Raw genomic sequence first — 23,029 nt, 5'->3', positions numbered from 1 at the left:
AGGTCCGATCCATCTACATCGTCCCTCTCATGGTTAGGAAGCTAACCACTTGTCAAGAAAATCAGTGCTGTGTTTTCCAAAGTCTTCCAGTTGCCATGGGGACACCAAAGTCTCAGAGCTGTTACCCTCTCTGAAGGCTTGGTCCCCAAGTGTCCTTCTCAAAGAAGGAAGCCCGAGTACATGTGGGTCCACAGAGCCATCAAAAGGATGTCTGCTTGCCAGGCAGAGAGGTTGTGTGAGGCTCGGCCATCGTTACGTCTTTCTCTTCTGGAAACTCCACCCCATTTCTCTTGGCAAAAGCGCAGTTTATCTCCACAAATGTCTTGCCCTTGGTTTCAGGAATTACCACGTAGATGTAAGCAGCAGTGAGGATGCAGAGAACAGAGAAGATGAGGAAACTGTAAGCCCCGATGGCCACCTAGAGCAGAGGGGACAAGGGGCGGAGAGACGCTTCAGACAACATACTCGGTGCCTCTGTGAGTCACAGGGATTTTCTTCATGGTCATTTTTATTCCACTCCCAGAGGAAAAAGACAGCAGGAAAACTGGGCCCATCCCTAGCCTCCAAAAGGCAGCTTTAGTGTTTGACTCACAGGGATGTCATAGGCTCTGGGTCCTTCCCACGTTGGAAGTCTGAGGTCTGGCTGACTCAGAGGAGGGAGGTGGCAGGGGTGTGCTCCTCTTTGGACACTATCATTTTTGATCTTTTTTTTTCTTTTTTTTTTTTTTTTGGTTTTTCGAGACAGGGTTTCTCTGTGTAGCTTTGCGCCTTTCCTGGGACTCACTTGGTAGTCCAGGCTGGCCTCGAACTCACAGAGATCCGCCTGGCTCTGCCTCCCAAGTGCTGGGATTAAAGGCGTGCGCCACCACCGCCCGGCTCATTTTTGATCTTTAACAAAGAGCCATTTCCAACTCAGAGGTGCAACCCCCTCTATAAGCAGGGCATGGCATACTGAAGAATTTCAAATTGGGTGCCGTGGCATGTGCTTTTATCCCAGTACTATGGATGCTGAGGCAGGAGGATTAAGAGTTCCAGGTTGGGGATACCGTGCAGTGGGAGGGCATTGCCTATCATGCATGTTAGGTTCTGGGTGAGATGGCCAGCACAGGAAATAAATAAATAAAAAGAACTGGACCGAAGTAAGCCTCACATGGAGCACCTAAGAGCTGCTTTGGTAGCTTTGAGTTGGTGGATGTTGGGGACATTATTGCTGTGTTTTGAGACAAGAGTTCATGTATCCCAGGTTGGCCTCAAACTCTCTATGTAGCTAAGGATGGTCCTGAATGTCTGATCCTCCTGTCTCCACCTTCCAAGTGCTGGTTTTACAGGCCTGTACCACCATACGCAGTTTATGCTGTGCTGGGGATCAAACCCAAGCCTTTGTGCATGCTAGGCAGAAACTGAACTACATCCCTAGCCTTGGGAGGTGTTCTTCCTTTAGGAGGAACTTACCTTGAGGTGAGGTGGGGTGGCCAAGGATGGCACAAAGGGTCTCTCACCTGGATGGATGGGAATGCCAAGCCTACGATGAAGTTGGTGAGCCAGTGCACAGTTCCATCTACCGTGAGTGCAGCTGTCCGAGAAGACTGCAGGACAATCTCTGTCCTCACCACGGAGGGGACGGGACCTGGGAGGACGGGAGGTTCAGAGGGTCCTGAAGGCTGCTAGGACCTCACTTCCAACTTCAGACCCTTAGAGCACCTTATGTCCCTGTGTGGACCACTCCTGCCAGGACTGGGGGCTGAAAAGAAACTCCATCTTTACCCCCAGACTAGAGCAGAGGCCTGGTGAGCCAGGAGTGGCAGCTGGCACTGTTTCTTCAACTGGACGCCAGCGAAGGTTTGTAGCAGTCCACCGGGTGGAAAGCTTCTCAGGGTCCTCACAGGGCAAATCCTCTCCAGCCCTGCTCTCTATCGGCCCAATTTTGCAGTTCTTGCTTGTCAGGGGTTTGCTGTGCCCTGCGAACTTCTGGCTCGCACGTTGCTGTCCCCTGTAATGAGCATGGCGATGGCAGTGCCTTCTCGCCATCCTTTCTTGAGTCCAGAGCTCTCCTCAGCTGCCTCACTATTTCCCCCACAAGGAGTCTTGTCTAAATTGTTTATAGCTATGTTTTCCCCTAGTTGCTACCTCCATGGGAAAAAAATATTTTTTAGGGGCCAGTAAGATGGTTCAGTGTGTAAAGGTGTTTGCTGCCAAGCCTGAGGACCTGAGTTGACCCTGAGACTCACAGAGTGAAGAAGAGATCCAGCTCCACAACCTGTCCTCTGACCCCTACATACGCACTGTAGTGTACACAAGCACAGAGACATACAAATATTAAATAAAACGTAAAAAAAAGATAAATTGGGTTGGGCAGTGTTGATGCCCACCTTTAATCCCAGCAATTGGGAGGTAGAGGCAGGTGGATGTCTGTGAGTTTGAGTCCAGCCTGGTCTACAGAGCAAGTCCCAGGACAGCCAGGGCTATACAGAGAAACCCTGTTTTGAAAAACAACAACAACAACAACAACAACAAAGAAAGAAAGAAAGAAAAGAAGATTAAATAAATAAATTTATGTTTTAAACAGGAGCTCATTTTCAGGCTGGTTTTCAATTCACCTTGTAGCTGAGGACTGTGTAGTCCTGGCTGGCCTGGAACTCATTATGTATGCATGATGCATACATCAGTGAAATAGGTAATACATTTTAAAAAATTGAGTGGGTCTGGAGCTGGGCAGAGTAACACACAATTGTAATCCTAGCACTTGGGGGCTGAGGCAGGAGGGCCGTGAGTTCAAAGCCAGCTTAGGATACACAGTACAAGTCTGACTCAAAAAATCAAAACAGTTTGGGCAGTGGTGGCACACGCCTTTAATCCCAGCACTTGTGAGGCAGAGCCAGGCCGATCTCTGTGAGTTCGAGGCCAGCCTGGTCTACAGAGCAAGTTCTAGGACAACCAGAGCTATACAGAGAAACTCTGTCTCAGAAAACCAAAACAAACAAACACAAAACAAAACAAATAAAAAACAAAACAAAACAGAAAAAAAGGACATTGGAGCTGTGTAGGTCAGAGGATGAGCAGTTTGAAGGGTGGTGGGGGGAGAGAGGTGGATGGACGGACAGCCACCCACTCCACAAGCACTTATAGCACCAGATGTGAGTCAGGCTCTAGAGACTGGTGTAGGTAAAGCAGGTGTGCAAGAACTCACTGGGCCCGATGGAATGTCCCACGATGTAGGCGAAGACGCAGATGATGCCGAGGTAGGACAGCTCAGGGACTGTGCTCTGTGGGAGAAGCAGTGCTGTGGGGCCCAAGCCAAGAGGCTCACGGGAAGCTGAGTCTACCCGTGGGTTCCACCCTCCCACTGCAGGAATTCTGAGCCCCACAGAGGCCGCAAGGATCGGGATGGAGACAGACCATTCCCATTCACCAAGGCTTCCACAACCTTACCTGACGGTGGTGGGGCTGGACAGAGCTGCTTTTCCCTCATGCTGGAGTCAGACTGCTTTGCATTCACAAACTGACTGTGTTTTATCTTCTTGTGACCCTCTCAGAGTGTGGATACTATTATTTCTATCCCACAAATGTGGACTCAGAGCCCACTGATCCCTGAACATAGACCAGGAAGACCTCAGCCCCTCAGGGACAGAGTAACAGAGGATCACAATCTTGAGGTCGCTGGGTGGGGATTTCAACTCATTTGACAATTGGAGAAAATCCTTCTAGGGACCTTTTAGGGCAAGGGAACCCCAGACCACTTCCTGCTCTCAATGGCTGATTCAAAACCAGGTTAACAAGCATAAACCGAACTGAATGGCAGGCTCCCAGCTAAGTGGCCAGCTAGCCAATAAGAATCAGGATGGATTCTGCAAGGGAGCCATTAATGGCATGGTAGGATGCCATGAAGGGTCAGAGGATGGACAGCCACCAGGGCTTCTGACAGAGGGACATGATCTCTTCCCTTCTATTACTTCCTCCTGGTTTATATTATTGAGTCCTGGCCAGCCAGGCTAACATAGTCCCCAAGTATGTATGTATGTGTATATGTATGTATGTATGTGTGTGTGTGTGTGTGTGTATTTATATTTTCTTAATGGTTTTTCAAGATAGAGTTTCTCTGTGTAGCTCCGGCTGTCCTGGAACTCACTCTGTAGACCAGGCTGGCCTTGAACTTACAGAGAAGTATTTGTCTCTGCCTCCTGAATGCTGGGAGACTGCCACCACTGCCCAGTGTCCCCAAGTATTTCGTAGCACCTATTGTAACTGCTTCCTTTCCAGGTTCATCCAGATCTAATCTTCAAGATATTTTGAACACTGTGCTCTTGACATCTGGCAGGATATTAAGAGGGGATCTGGGCCCAGCTGTCTCCATTGCAGGGGAGTGTCTCAAGACTACATTTACAATCAGAGTCCAGGGGCTGGAGAGACGGCTCCATGGTTGAGAGCATTTGTTGCTCTTCTAGAGGACTCAAGTTCAGTTCCCAGCTTCTACACTGAGTGGTTCACAGCTCTCTGTTTTTTCAGCGCCACACTGGGTTACAGCCTGGATTTGAGGGCCCAGTGGAGCAAAATCACTTCCGAACAAACACTGGGAATGGGTTTTATGAAGCAGTTGGCCATGGAAGGAGGCAGCTGGAAAGGACTGAGATCCAGCCATGCAGTTGGGACCTCGAGCTCCCCATGGCAAACCCCCACCCACATGGCAGGACGTGAGAACAGACCTGAAGGAGGAGGGCCACGGTCAGCACCAGGCAGGCAGAGCCACAGATGCCGTAGCCAGACAGCAGGAGAATCCGCCGACCCAGACGCTCCACGATGACTGCCTGCAAGGGAGTGGATGAGGAGGAGGCTCTAAGTACTGAGGGTTGACCCTGAACCTCCACCCTCTCCTGCTTGGCTCTCCTTGTTCACCCCTGCTACACCAGGTGACCTATTTGGTTTAAGTTACACGTTGGGATTCCACACTACTGTCTTTGTCATTTACAGACCCCTGGATTATCTACTCCCTATAATAAGCACATTAAATTTTTTATGTGGATGTGTGTGCCTCCTTGACTTGTAATGTACTCTATGTGCATGCAGAACCCTCGGAGGACAGAAGAGGGAGATGGATTTCCTGGAACTAAGACTACCGTGGGTTGTGAGCTATGTGTGCAAGAACAGTGGGTGCTCTTAACTGCTGAGCCGTCTCTCGAGCCCAATAACTATGTTTCCCAGTCTCTGCATGCGATGCGTTGGCATCTTTGGGCCTCTCTCCCTTGGAGCGGCTGCTCCTCCTGCAGGTAACTGGTGCCGGGAGGTGGCTAACAAGCCGTCTGAGAGTGCATCTCTCATCTTCAAGGAGAGCAAAGGAGGAGGGACCTCGCCACCACTGTGTGAGCTGCTGGGTCCTTTGTCCCTCTCCTCTAGCTTCTGGGTAAGATCCATCCATCATCCTAAACATCACCAGCCAGTTACCATCACCCACCCTCCCATCCCAGAGACATCCCAGACAGAAAAACATTTCTGTCTGTCCCTGGAGACTCAGAGTCTGGGAGCAGCATCTGAGATGATGTTGGCCTCACTCTCTAACTTCCTCTATAGGACACTGAGATTGCCACAGTGCTCCAGTCTGGCTTTCTCTGGGTGGCAGTGATCACCTTTGTTATGCTGGGGAGTTTTGTGTCAACTTGACACAAGCTGGAGTCATAGGGGAGGAGGGAGCCTCAGTAGAGAAAATGCTTTCATAAGACAGGGCTGTAGGCAAGCCTGTAGGGCATTTTCTTAATTAGTGATTGGTGTCCAGTCCATTGTGGGTGGGGCCATCCCGGGGCTAATGGTCCTGGTGTTACAAGAAAGTGGGCAGAGCGAGCCATGATGAGCAAGCCAGGAAGCAGTATCCCTCCATGGCACCTGCCTCCAGGTTCCTTCCCTGCTTGAGTTCCTGCCCTGAGTACTTTTGATGATGAACTGTTATGTGGAACTGTGAGGGAGATAGACCCTTTCCTCCCCAAGTAGATTTTGGTCATGGTGTTCCATCCCAGCAATAGTTACCTAAGACAAGACACCAACACATTGTTTTTGTGATACCATTATGCACCCCTAGAAACATTTTGGTTTCTCTTTATCCTTCTCAGCCAGCCAGCTCAGCCAGGACCTTGAAGTTACACCAGTTGATTCCAGTTCCCTCAATGGGCCTGCAGACAAGTGTTCTAGTTAAGGTTGTTCTAGCCGAGCCTGCTCTACAGGCCTGCCTACAGCCCAGTCCCACTTTCTCAACTGAAGGTCCCTCTCTCTGATGACTCTAGTCTGTGTCAAGTTGACATAAAACTCGCCAGCACAACTGACTCCTTGTCAGCTTGACACACAAACACATCACTGTTAAGCTCTTGTGGGCTGCAAGAATATATTATAGAGATTCAGTTGTATATTAAAGCTACACTTTGACCTACCAAGGGTCTATTAAATGGGAAGCCATTTATCACGGACTGTTTGGTGTTATACAGCCTTAATATTCAGCTGTGCCTTGCTAATTTCTTGTGAACTCATACTACTAGACCATTTGGTAAACAGTTCAGCTTCTCAGATTTGCTGAGCCTCTAGGTAACTAACTCCCCTGCTAGGCCTAGGAGACAAGCAGGCTGTAGACGTATAGCTTCGTTTCTTGTGCAAATGAAGCTCAGACCATCTCCTTCTCTCAGGCCTAGGGGCATGGTAGAGAGGTTGACTAGGGACTATAGGGCTTTTTGCATAACCAGGTGCAGTAAGGACTGGAGCGGAATCCCAGAGGCAGACACAGAACCTCGTGGCCAGAGAGAAGAAAGGAAGACAGAGATTCTGCAGAGGGTAAAGCAGATCTGTGGTAGAGTTTATTAGGGCCAGGGGTAAGGAGCCAGGAAGGATAGATGAAGGATGAAGGGACAGAGGACATAGAATTTTGTCACAGAGGAATAATGTAAACAGACAAAGAGCATGGTATGTGTAGATTCCTTTCCCTCAGATAACCCCCATCAGACGGAGCATCTTCCCCAGGACTCTGGGAGGAATCTTCTCAGGGCTGGCCTTGGGAAAATTCCATTATCTTTATTAATCCACAGCTCTTCCTTTCTCACTCCTCCCCAAGATGGCACAGTGAAAAGACATCTCAATATAAAACATTTCACAGCCGGAAAAGCCCCCATCTTATAAGCTCAAACACTTTAAAAGTCCCTTTAAAAATATCCAGTCTCAGCTGGACATGCACACCTTTAATCCCAGCACTTGGGAGGCAGAGGCAAGTGGATCTCTGTGAGTTCGAGGCTAGCCTAGTCTACAGAGCAAGTTGCAGGACAGCCTGGACTACACAGAGGAACCCTGTCTTGAAAAACAAAACACAAACAAACAAATATCCATTCTCTTTTAAAACACAAAGTCTCTGTAAAACTCCAAAATGTCTTTTTTAGATGTTTAAAGTTTCTCAACTGTGGGATATAGTAAAATTAAAAAAAAAATTAAATATTTTCTTACTTCAAAAAGGAAGAACTGGGTCACAATCACAATCTGCACAAAGAACGCCTGAACTCCAACGTTGTAAATAACTAAATGTCTAATATCTGAGATTCACTCATGACCTTCTGGCTCCTCCAAAGGGCTTGGGTCACTTCTCTGTCTCAGTTCTCTGCAGCACACACAGCTTAGGCAGGCCCCACTCCACAGCTGCACTGTCCTTGGTGGTCACCCCACGGTACTGGCATCTCCAAAACACCAGGGTCTCCTGCTGTAGCTGGGCTGCGCCTTCACCACCAGCCTCTCCTGGGCTCTCACAGTGCAAAGCCTCAGCTGCTCCCCACGACCCCTTCATACCTCCAAAACCAGTACCACCGGGTGAGTCTTACCGTACCAACTTCAGCTGCCAGCAGAGGGTACAACCTCGGCCACCTCTGGAACACAACTGTGTGCTGACCCTGAGGAGACACTTCCTGAAGGATTTTCACCTCACTGATGCTGGTCTCTTCTTAATCACCGCTGATTCTTCAGCCCCAGCAAACCAGAACCACAGATTCTCAACTCAAAGTAGCAAACAGCCCTTTAAGTGAATCTCATGCTTCCCTCTGGAAATTCACAAGCCAGGCCTCCATCATCTGCACTGCTCTAACATTCTTATCTTCCAAGTTCCCACACAGCTTTGAACACTCAATGGCCTTTCTAGCCCAAAGTCTTTCCACAATCCTCCCCAAAACAACGTGGTCAGTTCTGTCACACCAATACCTCGTGATCCTGGTACCAAAGTCTGTGTTAGTCAGGGTTCTCTAGAGGAACTGAGCTTACAGAATGAAAAAAATATATATGGGGATTTGTTAGAACGGCTCACAGGCTATGGTCTAGCTAGTCCAACAATGGTTGTCTACCAACAGAAGGGCCAGGAATCCAGTAGCTGCTCAGTCCACAAGGCTGGATGTCTCAGCTGGTCTTTAGTAGATGCTGGAATCCAAAGAAAGTAGGCTCTAAAGCCAGTGAAGGAATGCACTTGCCAGCAAGAGTGAGAGCAAGGAGGCGGAGCAAAAGTGTCCTTCTTCCAGGTCCTTTACATAGGCCGCCAGCAGAGGGGTGGCCCAGATTAGAGGCAGATCTTCCCAACTCAAAAGATCTGGATTAAAACTGGGTTTTCCTACTTCAAATGATTTAACTAAGAAAAAAAAAAATTCCCTTACATGTGTGCCCAGCTGCTTGGGTTTTAGTTAATTCCAGAGGTAGTCAAGTTGACAACAAGAATTGCCATCATAGCTGGTTTGGGAGCATTTGTTTGTTTTTGAGTCTCATGTTGCCTAGGCTGGTTTTGAACTCACTATATCATCAAGGATGACTTTGAACTTCTGATCCTCCAGCCTTCACTTCCCAAGTGTTGAGATTATAAAAGTGAGCCATTATGTGTAGTTTGACCCCAGTGTTGGGGATTGAACCCAGGAACTTGTGCATGCTAGGCAACATTCTACCAACTGAGCTATACCCCAACCCTTGACCAAGGTTACTCAAATAGTGCTCCAGGACTAGGGTCACCTACACTCTGGCCTGAGGGGCTTCTGTATTCCAGTTAGGGAGTTGTTTGGGGACCATGCAGTGAGAAAGAGGCTGCTCCCCAATAACTCACCGAGACGACAGTCATCACCAAGTTGGTCACACCAGAGCCCACTATTATGTACTGGGACTGGGTGGGGTCCACACCAGCCGAGGTGTAGATTATATCCGCATAGTAGTTGACCTAGAGCACAGATAGAGCTGTGAGCAGAGGCCTGAGACATGTCACTGGATCCCTGCTCTCACTTTGAACAACGCACAGTTTGGGGAGCCTGGACTGGGGGGCCTGGGTTAGGATGGAGGCAGAAGGTGGTGGTGAAGCTAGGCACTTGGGAGATCTGACTCTACCCTGAGTTCTAGGCTCTGCTGACTCTGAGTCTTGGCTTCTGGGCCTATAAAATGGCCCAGAAGCATCTTACCTATGTGCATTTACACCCTGCAAACTCAGGCTGTCCCTTGTTTGGGGCCAGCCCTGGCCCAGTCCCAGGACAGTCCACTAGGCGGCTCCCAAGATCACTTGCTAAACAATTCAACACTGGAAGAGCAGGTGTCGCCTCTTCCCGTCACTTCTCTTGGCCACCAACAGGGTCACCTTTCCTTTCTCCAAGGGCTCCAGACGTTTGGGATTCTCTAGCTATTTGCCCATCTGCAGACAGAGCGGAAACAGCCGCCACAGAACATGACATCATATTTCCACAGCAAATGAGCCTACCAGGGCCTCCTGACCCAGGGTGGACCAATCGATGGCCCTTCCTTGGAGCCTTCACCTGGGACCAGAGGTCAGACACTTCTCGGCAGGTCTCTTAAGGAGAGTAAATAACTAAAGGCAGCGGCTTTTCTTTTGGGGATTAAGAAGCAGAGAAAAAAAGATATATAGTAAGAAAAATGCAAAGGGTGGGTAGAGGCAGAGAGTGTCTGAGCTGCTTCTTTGCCCTAGACATCCTGTCCCAGCTCCCCAGGACCACAAATGTGGCCGACCTTCCTTGGTCAGGCACCAGTTTCTGTAAATAAGGCCTGGTTTTGTTTTTTCTCTTTCCAGTGGATTCTCTCTCTTTCCTCCTTTTTTCTCTTTTTAAAGATGTACTTGTTTTATCTTATGTACATGGGTGTTTAGTCTGCATGTATATGTCTGTGCACTATGTGCATGTGGTGCCCACAGCTTCCAGAAGAGGGTGTTGTGTCCCCTGGAACTAGAGTTACAGATGGTTGTGAGTAACCATGTGGGTGCTGGGAATGCAACCCGGATCCTGGGCAGGAGCAACCAGTGGTCTTAACTGATGAGCTATCTACATCTATGTATCTGTCTGCCTGCCTGTCTTCTGTCCTTCCTTTCACTGATGAACTGTCTACATCTATCTGTTTATCCATCTTTCTTTTGTTTTTGTTTATGAAATTTAATCTTGACTGTACAAAAGTAATCAATACAAACAAAATAATGAAGACAAGGCAAATGATGCTCCAGACCATCAGAAAAGCAGACTGGCGGCAGGAAGCAGAGGAGGTCTTCCTCTGCCGTTTTCTGCCGTGTACAGAAGATGCAGGTTTCAGTCACTCTAGAGAGGTAGAGGAACACTTTCTGCTGAGATGGAGGCTTCGAAAGAAGCTGTTGTTCACGTGGGGAATAGTAATGTGTGTGTGTGACCAGATGTCCTGTTGTTCTTGTGCTCTCATCCCGACCTAGAACTCCTCAAACAGCGCGCGCACACACACACACACACACACACACACACACACACACACACACACACTAACCCTGGAATCAACAGTTGTCTCACAAAAACAAAACAAAACAAAACAAAACAAAACAAAACAAAAAACCCCCTGGAATCAACAGTTGTCTCACAAAACAAACAAACAAACAAACAAACAAACAAACAAAACCACCAAAAAAAACCAACCCTGGAATCAACAGTTGTCTGTCAAAAATATTGTTGAAAAAGTTGATTGGAGACTCAGAGGGTACAGGGACAGAGGCGTCACAGATTCCGCAGGACACAGCGTAGTTAGGGGTCAGCAGTCCTTCTGTCAGCAGGAGTCCAAGGCAGAGTCCCTGAGGTCACTTTGGGGTCGACAACAAACGTTAAATGTCTAGTAAGAAGGCATGAGCACGCTCACTGAGCCTACACTAGCCAGGCTGCTGGTGGGCTGGGGAGATGTGACGGACATGGATCCTCATCCTGCTGCAGGAGGCCGGTGGGTATCACGGCTGTCTAGTGTGTTTGTGGTGACCTCATCACAGACCACAGAACAGTGAGTTCACAGGAAGTTGAGCAGGGGTAGCCGGGAGAGGTCTCCAGATGTAGGTAGGGCATTCCAAATGGTTCGCAGGAAGTTGAGCAGGGGTAGCCTGGAGAGGTCCTCCAGATGTAGAGCATTCCAAATGGCTCCCTGATACCCAACTCAGCCATATGTGGATGTCCTCTGATTAAGAAGGAGACAGGGCCAGGTAGTGGTGGCACACACCTTTAATCCCAGCACTCGGGAGGCAGAGGCGGGCATGTCTCTATGAGTTCGAGGCCAGCCTGGTCTATAGAGCAAGTTCCAGGACAGGCAGAGAAATCCTGTCTCAAAAACAAAACAAAACAAGATAAAAAGAGATGTGCTCTTGATAATCCCGCTCTGCCTTGGCCTGCTGTACCTTCTTATTTCTGCTCCAACGTGACATTCTTAAGTTCCTGTATTACCTCATCCATGAAGTCCTGGGAACTTTCTTTGTAAGCCACAGCTAATCAAATTGCAGCATTGAAGAGCTTCACAACATTAGTACCATCGGCAGCTGAGGCAGAGTACAGGGGCAAGGAGAACTTCTGGGCAAAACTGAAGTTCTTTTGAACAATCTATATGTCTGCATCGATTTTATTGGCCACCAGGATGCTACCAGGGCTCTCTGTCCTGAACTCCTGAAGTTCTGCATACCAGATACTCAGGTTCTCAGAGGTGATTTTCCTCTAGAATTCAAATACCACGATGCAGGCTTGAGCGTGTGGTAGGAGGAGGCAGGCATGCTCTGGAATTGCTCCTGGTCTACTGTATCCCAGAAGTCTGCAAGGATTGCCTTGCATCCCTGTGGCCATGTGCTTATCCAGAGTCAAAGCATATGTAGACAGTTGCTGTGGCTGAAATCCATCCATGAGAAACATCTACATGAGTTTGAGGGTGCCCATGGCTGTCTCCAGCAGATGATCGTCACGTTATCGTGAGCATCATATTTCTCTTGGTCCGGCTCATAATGCTGGGGTTCTGTCCCCTGCCATTGGCTGTAGACAAGAGCTGGCCTTGGGGTCTTTTCGCTGTCTACTTACAGGCCACTGTGCTCTGGTTGCAGCTTGACCGTGTCTCTCCATCTTTATTGCATATATTTATTCTCTCCCCATCCCCCCCCCCCCCCCCCCCCCCCCCCCCCCCCCCCGTGTGTGTGTGTGACCCAGGGATCAGGGATCAAACTCAGGTTGTCAGGCTTGGGGGCAAGCGCCTTAATACTGAGCCATCTTGCAGGCCTGGGTCCTGTTTCTTGCAAAGGAAACACCCAGAGTAATAACATGCGCTGTGCTACCTGAACCCCTCCACCCAGCACCAGCTTTGCAGCTCATCCCTCCTGGAGGCCAGACTGAGCTTCACAGGAATCAAAATGCAAAATGCTACTCCTGAGCCTTCTGTGCATTCATGAAAAAAGACCTAAGGGGACCGAAAATCTGGGGAGAGGTGGCACCACGCACCGCGTTGATCCCAGACAGCTGCTGACCCGCCATGAGCACGATGATAGAGATCAGCTGCCAGCGTAAGGGCCGAAAGGTGAAGAGGTTGAGCACCGACAGGCGACCCTCCTCTCGCTCCTTGCGCTCCTCCTCGCGCATCTCTTCCATCTCGGCCTCCACGTCGTAGTTGCAACCTCGCAGCCTCCTTAGAGCTGCAGAGCAGAGAGGTGGCATGCCACACTCACCCTCAGCTTCTGTTGTATCTCAGCCAGGCCCTTCTCCAGAACCCAGGCCTCACCCCAGTCACACTGTCCACCCAGCGCAAGCTCTCTGCTCTCAAGCCCTGTCCACTGTGACCCTGACCCCGATAGCGATCTCACCAGATGGCACCTGCCCGATCCATGCTGTTTTGTACATTGGGGGCTGTGGGTGAGCAGCCTGTGTCCCAGTACCTTGTCTTGCCGTTTCCTCGTCCCCTTTCTCAATCAGGGTGTAACGGGGGCTCTCGGGGAAGAAGGGCAGCGAGAGAAGCTGAATCAGCGCAGGGACCCCCGTGAGAGCCAAGAGGATCGGCCAGCCTGGACAGGACAAACGTGACAGCTGGAGACTTGAATCTGCCACAAGGGGCACACAGGGGCACAGGGGTTTCCCCTCCTTCGCCCCGCCCCCTTGCCCAACCAGATGATAAGCAAGGGTGATGGGCACCTAGTCATTGCCAAGCTGTGGCTGCTCGCAAAGGGCATCCATGTTAAAAGAGAGGAGAGGGCTTGGTGGGTAAGAACACTACTCCCCAGCACCTACCTAAAAAGCTGTGTTTGTCTGTGTGTGCCCATGACCCCAGCATTCCAGCGGGCGGTTAGGGGTGGGGTGCGAGAGCAGTGGCGGTAGATCCAGGGAGCTCATTGGCTGGCCAGCCTAGCCTCACTCATATCTGAGTTTTCTCCCATCTCTAGGACTCAGCAACCCCACCCTAGGCAAAGTCTTATACCCACAAGCTGACCTAAAGGTCACCAAAACACCTTCCTGTTTGGACCACTGGTAAGTTTGGGCTCAGCTGAGCCTCAGCCGCACCAGGCATGCTGACAGCTTGCCTCTCCCACCCCATCCACACATGTGGTTACCTGTGGCATTGCCCAGGATGGACTGCAGACTGAATATCTGTGCCAGGAGGACTCCAATGATGACAAATACCTCCGTCATTGTCCCTAACGTACCCCTCAGGTTCTTGGGAGCCAGTTCTCCCAGGTACATGGGGAGAACACTGTAGGAGATGCCTGAGTCAGACAAAATGGGAATCAAAGTCAAGAGCAGTCCCCAGGCTCTCAGAACCCAGTGCCTAAGGTTGACTCAACCCATCTCTCTCTCTTTTTTTTTTTTTTTTTTTTGGTATTTTGAAACAGGGTTTCTCTGTGTAGCTGTGCACCTGTCCTGGATCTCATTCTGTAGCCCAGGCTGGCCTCGAACTCACAGAGATCCACCTGGCTCTGCCTCCCGAGTGCTGGGATTAAAGGTGTGCGCCACCACCGCCCGGCTCAACCCATCTCTTAATTCTTGAGTCTCACTGGGACAGGAAGAGGATGATGTTGGTTGTTTAGTTTGAATCTGCAAACACAGCTCTCCCAACCTTCCCCTTTCGGCCCTGCTAGAGTGTGAAAATTGTCTGCCAAGAAATTCCTTTTCTGCAAAGTCTGGCATTTAGACAAAAGCTAGCAACCCCTCAGGAGCTTGAGAAAATTGTCTGGCTCTTCCATTAACTATGCCTGTGGGGCCTATTAGCATATCAAGATCTATGCTAACCTCTAGGTTCCATCAATCCTCACTCACAAGTACCTGTTACAGACTTCAAAGCCCTCCACCCCAGCTCACAGGCTCCCCTCCCCTCAGGTCAGGTACCTATTCCCTTAAAACCCTAGAAATGTCTCATCCCCTCCAGACCCACCACCACTACTGCACACCACCACCTGGAAAATGGAAGAAACTCAGAGAGGAAAAAGACAGAGAGCTAGACCCTTGTGTCTAGCCTTGGTCCTGGTGCTGGGCACCTGCGTCTCAGAGCTGCCCCTCACCAATGCACACCAGACCAACCTGGGTCTTCAGTGGCCACTCTGGGTACCTGCACAGATCCCCACCAGCACTCGAGACAAGATGATCAGCTCAAAAGCCCGGGCCACTTTACTGACTCCCATCAGGATGGCAGGGGTGATCGCGAAGATATTGTTGATCAGCAATGTTCCTTTTCTGCAAGACAGCAGGGCCCAGAGGACGGGGTGCCCAGCACAGGCTTTTTCACACCAAATCTAATGTTCCAGACTGTTCCCTGCAAAGGAGCTACACTATGCCTGAGAAGGGCTGGTGAGTGGGGCTGTGTCCTGGAGTGTCCCCCAGGGTCATGCATGTGCAACAATCCTTGCTCCTCAGGGTCTATAGATGACTCGGGTATCCTCCTGATGGGACTAGAGTTCTTGTAATACATAACGCCCAAAACAAATACAACAGAAAGCCCAAGGTGACCAAGAATGGGAAAGCAGTAACGAAACTGTCAAAGCTCCAGGAAGGGGAGGGCTTGCTAGTGGGATGGTGGAGGGGGCGGTGCATTCCAAACACTGTAGCTTCTGGTGGCTGGGGGTAGTCAAGCCCCACTGGTGATGTCTAGACCAGACTTGATGCTGGTCAGGGATGTTGACCAGATAGATTCCCGTAACAGATGTGGTGCAGAATGGGACTGGATGACCTCTACAATGAAACCCAATGGTCTGTGAAGGGGAGAGAGGGAGGTCTGCAAAGCAGCACTGATCTGGTTGCCCTGCAGGCCCCGGAAGCCACCTTTTGTTGTTTGCTTGTTTTAGTTTGTTGAAATAGGGCCTCATGTATCCCTGGCTGGCCTTAGATTTGCTTTGTGGCTGGTGCTCCTGCCTCCACCTCCAGAGGCTAGACTACAGCTGTGTTCTCCCACACCCACTCCAGAGGCTAGATTACAGCTGTGTTCTCCCACACCCACTCCAGGGGTTAGATCACAGCTGTGTTCTCCCACACCCACTCCAGGGGTTAGATCACAGCTGTGTTCTCCCACACCCACTCCAGGGGTTAGATCACAGCTGTGTTCTCCCACACCTGAGCTCCCGACTGCTGCAGGTGAAGCCAGGTCCTTAGGAAAATGGCCTCTGCTAGGCACCACTCAGATGTGCCACTTTTCCCCTGGACCCGCTGAAGACCCAGTAGGATAAACAGCACATACAGTCCCATCTATAGTCCTGATACCCTTTTACCCTCCCTGATCCCCAAGAAGTCTACTGGCCTCAGGGGGGCTCAGGCTGGTGGGAGCCAACTAGGCAGCTGACACCACTTCCTCTCCCCACTCCTCATTTGCTGTGAGTCTAGGGAGACAGTCTTTAAGAGGCTGGCTGTGGCAGCATTCACCTTTAATCCTAGCACCTGGAAGGCAAAGGCAGGTGGATCTCTGTGAGTGACAGGTCAGCCAGGTCTACAGAGCCAGACACTATCTCAAAAAAAAAAAAGTTCTTTAAGCTTCCCCTACAACCAAAGTTTCATAACCGAGGAGGACGAGGAAGGATCGCCTGGGTTTCTAGAACAGTCTAATCGATGTTTGCAATGTGATAAGTGTACATAGCCTGACCTGCAGCATAATTAGAATCTACTGAGTTCTTTCTTCACTCAACTGCACAAGAAAGGGCAAGTTCACTGTCCACCAAGTATTACAAGGAGAGGCCTCTGGGTCCAGTTTTCATAAGTAGACAGTTTCCAACTGATAATATTTTCTTTAACGCATGAAAAGTAAACTGCCGTATTTTTAGAGTTATTTTTTCATTATGGGTTCTCCACTCCCCATCCTCACACAGCCTACCTTGGTGTGACAAGTTCAAGTGAGCACGGGGACCTTGACCTGCACAGCCCTCCTTATCTTCAGCATGCCTTTGCAACATGGGCCTGTGAGTAGTCAAGCAAAGTGCACAGACTGGGCTTCTCCTCCCGCAGAGATATGAGACCAAGGCACGTGTGGTGTCTCACTCAGCCCAGTTCCCAACTTCAGGACAGCTGCTGAGCCCATGTGAAGAGTGCTGCTGGGACCTGAAGCCATCTGACGCCAGAATGAACCCCCTTGAGTAGCATTTCTGAACATCTGCCACAAGTGCTTACGAGGCACCAAGCTAAGTACCATTAGAACCTTTGACCTCAGAGGGTGCTTACAAGGCATTAAGTTAAGTACCATCGGAACCTTGACCTCAGAGGGGGCAGCACCTCTGGGGTAGATGATGGAAGAATACTTCTCCTGTGCAGCTGCCCAGGAGAGATCCCAAAGGGTCTGGCAAGCTTGAGCCCTGATGTCTGTGGCAATGTGGAAGCTTGCTTTCAGATCTGATTTCAGGGTGGTCTCAGCTTCCCACCAGGAGCTCAATCACCAGGAGAGCCTGTGGCTTGCTGTGATGAACTTCAAGTTTGGGAATGACATCTACTATTTACCTGCCCCACTTGTTGACCATTAGGCCAACAATCAAGGACCCGAACACGCCTCCCAGAGGGAACATGGAGACCGTGCAAGACCACAGGAGCAACAGGGAATTCTCGTCCATGGATCTTCCATGCCGTTCAAAGTACGTGTCATTGTAAAACGATTTGAAGACCTGGAAGACAGGGCCCCACATTGCTCAAGATACTACGCAGCTCACAGAAATGGTGACGTAAGTGTTCTCAGCTGCCACTGTCGTCTCATAGAGGGCTGCTCCTGCCGGTACCCGCAGGACACCATTGACCCTAGTGGCACTCTGTTGGTATCTGAGAGAAAAGTAATACTCTGAGTGAAGGGAAAGACATGGGAAGCCAGACTGAGCAAAAATTGTTAAAAATTCACTTTCATAGCCTTATTCTGCCAGAGGCAATGTAGGAAAGACTCGCACTAACTGGGTGACTTTGGGCAGCGAGTCAGTCTCCATAGCCTTAATCTCCTCACCAATTACACAAAGCATCTTCTGTCTGAGAGAGAAGGGCTTCTACAGCCACGACAAAACACCTGAAGCAGCCTGGGGACAGAAGGTTTATTTCATCTTCCAGCTCTCAGGTCATACCCATCACTAAGGGAAGTCAGGGCAGGAACCTGGAGGCAGGAGCTGATGCAGAGGCCGTGGAGGAGCACTGCTCACTGGCTTGCTTCCCCACGGCCTTCTCAGCCTGCTTTCTTATATAGCCCTGGACCACCTGCCCAGGGATAACACCATCCACAGAGAGCTGTGTTGTCTCACATCACTCATCAATCAAGAAAATGCTTGGCCAATCTAGAGGGAGTATTTTCTCAAGTTAGGTTCCCTGTTCCAAAATGACTCTAGCTTGTGTCTAGTTGACATAAAACTAGCTGGCACATTAATTATAACAGCAATGGCACTTTGCCTGTGTCATCCTTAGAAGAGATGGTCCAGGGCTGGGCATGCAGTTCAGATGGTAGAGCACTTGCCCAGTGTACATGAAGCCCTGGGTTCCATCTCCAACCCCGAATAAGATCAGCTATGGTGGTGCACACCTGTAATCTCAGCATTTGGGGGAGGTAGAGGCAGGAGGATCAGAACTTCAAGGTCAGCTTCAGCTACATATAGACTTTGAGGTCAGTCTCAACTACCAAAATTCTGCCTTACAAAGTAGAGTGGGGGTGGTGGTGGCACACACCTTTTAATCCCAGCACTTGAAAGACAGCGGCAGGTAGATCTCTGTGAGTTCAAGGCCAGCCTGGTCTACAAAGTGAGTTCCAGGACAGTTAGGACTGTTACACAAAAAAACCCTGTCTCAAAAATTCAAAAACAAAACAAAACAAACAAACAAACAAAAACAAAAAACAAAAAACAAAAAAACAAAACAAAACAAAGTGGGGTGGAGAGGGAAGGCTGGAGAGGCAGCAGCAGTTAAGAAGAGCACTTGCTGCTCTTGCAGAGGACTGGAGTTTGGTTCCCAGCACCCATGTCAGGTGGCTCACAACCACCTGCCTTAGTGGTACTTGTAGCCACTATTGGGGTGCATACACAGAGATAAAAAAGGATCCCACACTGGGGATGTAGCTCAGTGGTAGAGCCCTTGTCTGTCCTTCTAGGCCCTGGGTTTAATTCTTTACACCACAGAAACAAACAAACCAATAAACCACAGCGCTGGGCAAAGTGCTCTCTTCTGCCTGGGGGCTAGCCTGCTGCCTCAGGGCTAGCCTCCAGCAGTGCAGGGCTGGAAAGAAATCCAGGGAGTCGGGAGTATGACTTTTTTATCTGAAGGGATAAGGGAAAGACACTCATCCACTCTCTTGATGGTTCTTTTTTCTGTAATCTTTCTTCTGTATTCTCCATTCTCCATTCTTACCTCTCTCCAGAAACATCCCTTAGGTCTCTCTTGATGTTTTCCTTCTAACTCACTTTATTTTCTCACTTACAGCTTATATACCCCCCGCAAAATATTTTAAGCAATATAAAAATTACAATGTGGTTACATTCATTTTTCAAGTGAATGATTACAATGAATACAAGTAAAAAACAGCATGTTTTCCATATCCCTTACATGATTAAACATTTTATGTACTACAGATAAACTAGTTGTCTGAAGAACCCACATACATTCACACCCAAACAACTTCTAATAGATTAACAGGGTGTGAGCAAGCAAGGTATTTTTCTCAGCCAGTTCTTTTCTAGCAGGCTGCCTATTGCAATTACAAAGAAAGAATTAATCACTTTATTGCTTATCTTGAAAGGTAATCTTAAAGGAATCACAGACCTTTTATACATGAAAAACAGTCAGCTCTACTTTAAATCTTTAGGGTATATTAATAGCCTTTTTTTTTTTTTTTGGTTTTTTGAGACAGGGTTTCTCTGTGTAGCTTTGTGCCTTTTCCTGGAACTCACTTGGTAGCCTAGGCTGGCCTCGAACTCACAGAGCCACCTGGCTCTGCCTCCCGAGTGCTGGGATTAAAGGCCTGCGCCACCACCGCCCGGCCAATAGTCTTTTATATCAGGAGACTGAGGGCAGAAATGGGTACAAGGAATTAATCATCATCTTTGATCACTAACCAATACTAGCAAGGAAAGTATATCAGCTAGTAATATTTGGACTGCTTTGTCCTTTGATCCTAACCTAATGAAATTATAAGTCAGCTATGTGTCCTTGTAAACTTTAGATTGTTTTCTGGGGTTTTTCATCTCAAAGCTATTATCAAAACATCTCAGTCTAACCTGATGTTATTTTAAGGCTTTGATTCAGCTCTGATGCACACTGAAACCTGTGAGTGTATCTTTCAACATCAAGATTTAAAGAATTTAAGCCAGCCTGGCTCCTAGGACTCATTTGTTTTCCTTAATCATTTCTTTTGTTCTGTTTTCTTTCTTTTTTTTTTTTTTGTTTTGTTTTCCTTAATCACTAATCTGAACTGTGATCTCTGCAGCTCCTTAAGTGAAACTCCTAGGCCCAAGCTGTGTGACACTTCCTTGTATTTATTCTCAATCATCAAAACTCTATTTAAACTAACGTTAGTATTATCAATTAGACAGTACAGCTTAGGAAGAAATCATCTTCATAATAGTCCACAAGTAAAAATGCTCAGTAGAACAGAATATTTCCATGAGATAAACACACCGCATTACAGGCAGTGGGGATCTCCCCACACCCATTCACACCATGCCAGATACTGGAGAAGGATGGCAGCAGCAAACATGTAAAGGCAGAGCAGAAGCAAAAGACATTCTGGGGTCTGTGGTCTTGGAGCCTTGCTTATCCGAGATTCACCCATCACGGATTCGCTTCCTGGTGGGTTGACTCCCTGAAGTCAACTGCCATCTGCTGCTCCTCTGACATGGCCATTGGCAGTGGCTTAAGCCTCTAATCACAACACTGGAGAGGCTGAGGCAGGAAGATAGTTCAGGGCCAGCTTGATGTATATAATGTCTCAATAGACCTAGGACTGGGACCAGTGAGATGGCTCAGTGGTTACTGCCAAAGCTGATGACCTGAGTCAGGCCCTCAAGGTAGAAGCAGAGAGAGGATTCCTGTGAGTTGTCCTCTGACCTCATACACTCACTGTGGCAAGTACATGCTCCACACATACTCAGACACACTCAAGACAGAGTGAATAAATATAAATAAATGCAATTATACATGTATATATTTCTTCTTCTCCTTCTTCTTCTTCTTCTTCTTCTTCTTCTTCTTCTTCTTCTTCTTCTTCTTCTTTTTCTTCTTCTTCTTCTTCTTTTTTTAGACAGGGTCTCCCCATGTAGTCCTGGCTGAACTGCAGCTTTTTATGTAGACCAGACTGGCCTTGAACTCACAAGACATCCTCCTGCCTCTGTCTCACCAGTGCTACAATTAAGGATGTTCACTATTATGCCTGGTGAAATAAAATATTAAAAAAAAAACACCTGGCTGGGGATGTTGCTCTGTGGTAGAACACTTATATGCATGAGGCCCTGGGTTTGATTCTCAGTATTGCAAAATGTAATACCACCAAAACCTTCATAAGACCGAAGATGCTCTATCAATGATAATAAGTTACTAATATATGTAAATATAAAATGTATATAAATACAATTCATATACATACATAGTCACATATGTATATATACCATGGATAACTATTTGCTTTCCCTCCTACAAACAATAGCTGTAAGTTAATGACATTTATTTATTTATTTATTTATCTATCTATCTATCTATCTGTCTTTGATACAGGGTCTCACTGACCTGGGCTAGCCTAAAACTCTCAGTCCTCTTCTTCATTTATTTATTTATTTATTTATTTATTTATTTATCTTTGATACAGGGTCTCACTGACCTGGGCTAGCCTCGAACTCTCAGTCCTCTTCTTCATTTATTTATTTATTTATTTATTTATTTATTTATCTATCTATCTTTGATACAGGGTCTCACTGACCTAGGCTAGCCTCGAACTCTCAGTCCTCTTCTTTATTTATTTATTTATTTATTTATTTATTTATTTATTTATTTATTTATCTTTGATACAGGGTCTCACTGACCTGGGCTACTCGAACTCTCAGTCCTCTTCTTCACTTCCTTAGCATCTGGGATGACAGATGAGCATCACTGTGCCTGTCTCCTAGTGACAGCGATTTTTAAAAAATACTGCTGAATTTACATACATACCACCTAAGGTGCTTGTCCCTTTGCTCCTCAGGGACATCCTTTCTGCATCTGTCCTTGGGAGCCAGCCCTGCTTCATTGGTCTTCCTCTGTACCTCAAATCTCTCCTCAGTATGCACATGGCTCCCACTACGTGAAAACCAAACTGGACCCCTCGTCATCCCCTACTAAACTTCCTTCTCGGACTCCCCCAAATAGCAAAGTTACTTCACAAGTATGTCCACCCTGCCCGTGTTTCTGCACCACATCATCTGTCTCCTCCTGAACTCGCTCCAGCCAGCCTTTATCTCTGTTGCTTCTCCTTGCCCCAACCGTAGTCCCTAAGTGCTAACAGACTCTCTGTCACCTACACACGGTCCCCCTAGCTGAGCAAAGTGAGGCCAAGCTCAAGGTGCTCAGGCACAGAATCCAGGTCTCCTAGTACTCTTGTAGTGCCTAGAAAAGATGACATTGCTGGGGAAGTGCCTCTAGCTGCCCCTGGTCCCCAGAGGTGGACATCTAGGGGAGGCCTAGGAGAAGATGGAGGCGTTCGGAAGCAAAACAGCCTCTGACTTCTACCCATGGGACCTGCCCTGTGCCCACCTTGTGAGGTGTGTTGATCACAGCGATGTTGTAGCCGTACTGGAAGACTGAGCCAAAGGATGCACTTAGGGTAGTCAGGACCAGCGTGGACTGCAGGCGCTGTGTGAGAGAGTTCTGAGGTCAGAGACTCTTGGAGGGTTGATTCCTGGAGCTTCTAGGATTGGGGTTGGGGTGAGGGAGGCTAGGCCTCCACTTCCTCCTGAGATGGACAGGAAGGCCTGGCTGGGAGCAGGCTCCAATCCTGGAAGGAGGAGGAGGGGGCTGTTTGGGAAGGTGAGCCAAGCGTGTGCTGTCCGAGGACTCCCTGTTTCCAGGCACACGCTTTTCCTGCCTTAAGGGTGAAGGAGCAGGGTCTGCCCCCCCCCCCCCCAGGCTTCGCTGGAGCGTGCATGCTCTGAGCCCCAGGGTTTGGGTGTGGTAGTCTCCCTGCGACCCTGCCATCTCGGCAGGCACTCCCCTCAAGTCCTCCTTAATAGATGGATTCCAGGCCACTCATCTGCAGACAACATCTCCAGCTTGGTGGGAGAGAGGCAGTTTCCAAAATTGACACTTACCCCTTTCTTGTGTGCTGTGGGCAGAGGCGTCCCTGTCCCCTTGTTCTCCAT

At 48.6% G+C, this 23,029-nt stretch overlaps 1 protein-coding gene and 1 pseudogene across 2 annotated transcripts; both read right to left on the bottom strand.

The window, feature by feature from the left end:
* Positions 1-199: 199 nt before the first annotated feature.
* Positions 200-23,029, bottom strand: Slc2a7 (solute carrier family 2 member 7). Of its 2 annotated transcripts, none has more exons than XM_059256286.1 (12): positions 22,979-23,029; positions 22,385-22,523; positions 17,187-17,370; positions 14,821-14,945; positions 13,829-13,981; positions 13,160-13,285; positions 12,729-12,919; positions 9,086-9,196; positions 4,701-4,802; positions 3,188-3,263; positions 1,500-1,627; positions 200-418 (listed from the first exon to the last, which is right to left on the bottom strand). In XM_059256286.1, exons 1-12 carry the CDS (start codon positions 23,027-23,029, stop codon positions 200-202), a joined length of 1,605 nt encoding a protein of 534 aa, XP_059112269.1. The 2 variants fall into 2 exon arrangements, with proteins under 2 accessions (XP_059112269.1, XP_059112270.1); XM_059256287.1 differs by having other exon boundaries at positions 17,187-17,347; positions 22,425-22,523.
* On the bottom strand, positions 11,655-12,356 carry LOC131904435 (rab-like protein 2A; annotated as a pseudogene).

The sequence above is a fragment of the Peromyscus eremicus genome, chromosome 2 (assembly GCF_949786415.1).
Source record: "Peromyscus eremicus chromosome 2, PerEre_H2_v1, whole genome shotgun sequence".
NCBI lineage: Eukaryota > Metazoa > Chordata > Mammalia > Rodentia > Cricetidae > Peromyscus > Peromyscus eremicus.
The sequence above is the reverse complement of the archived record's forward strand: the minus strand, read 5'-3'. Positions and strand labels throughout refer to the sequence as shown.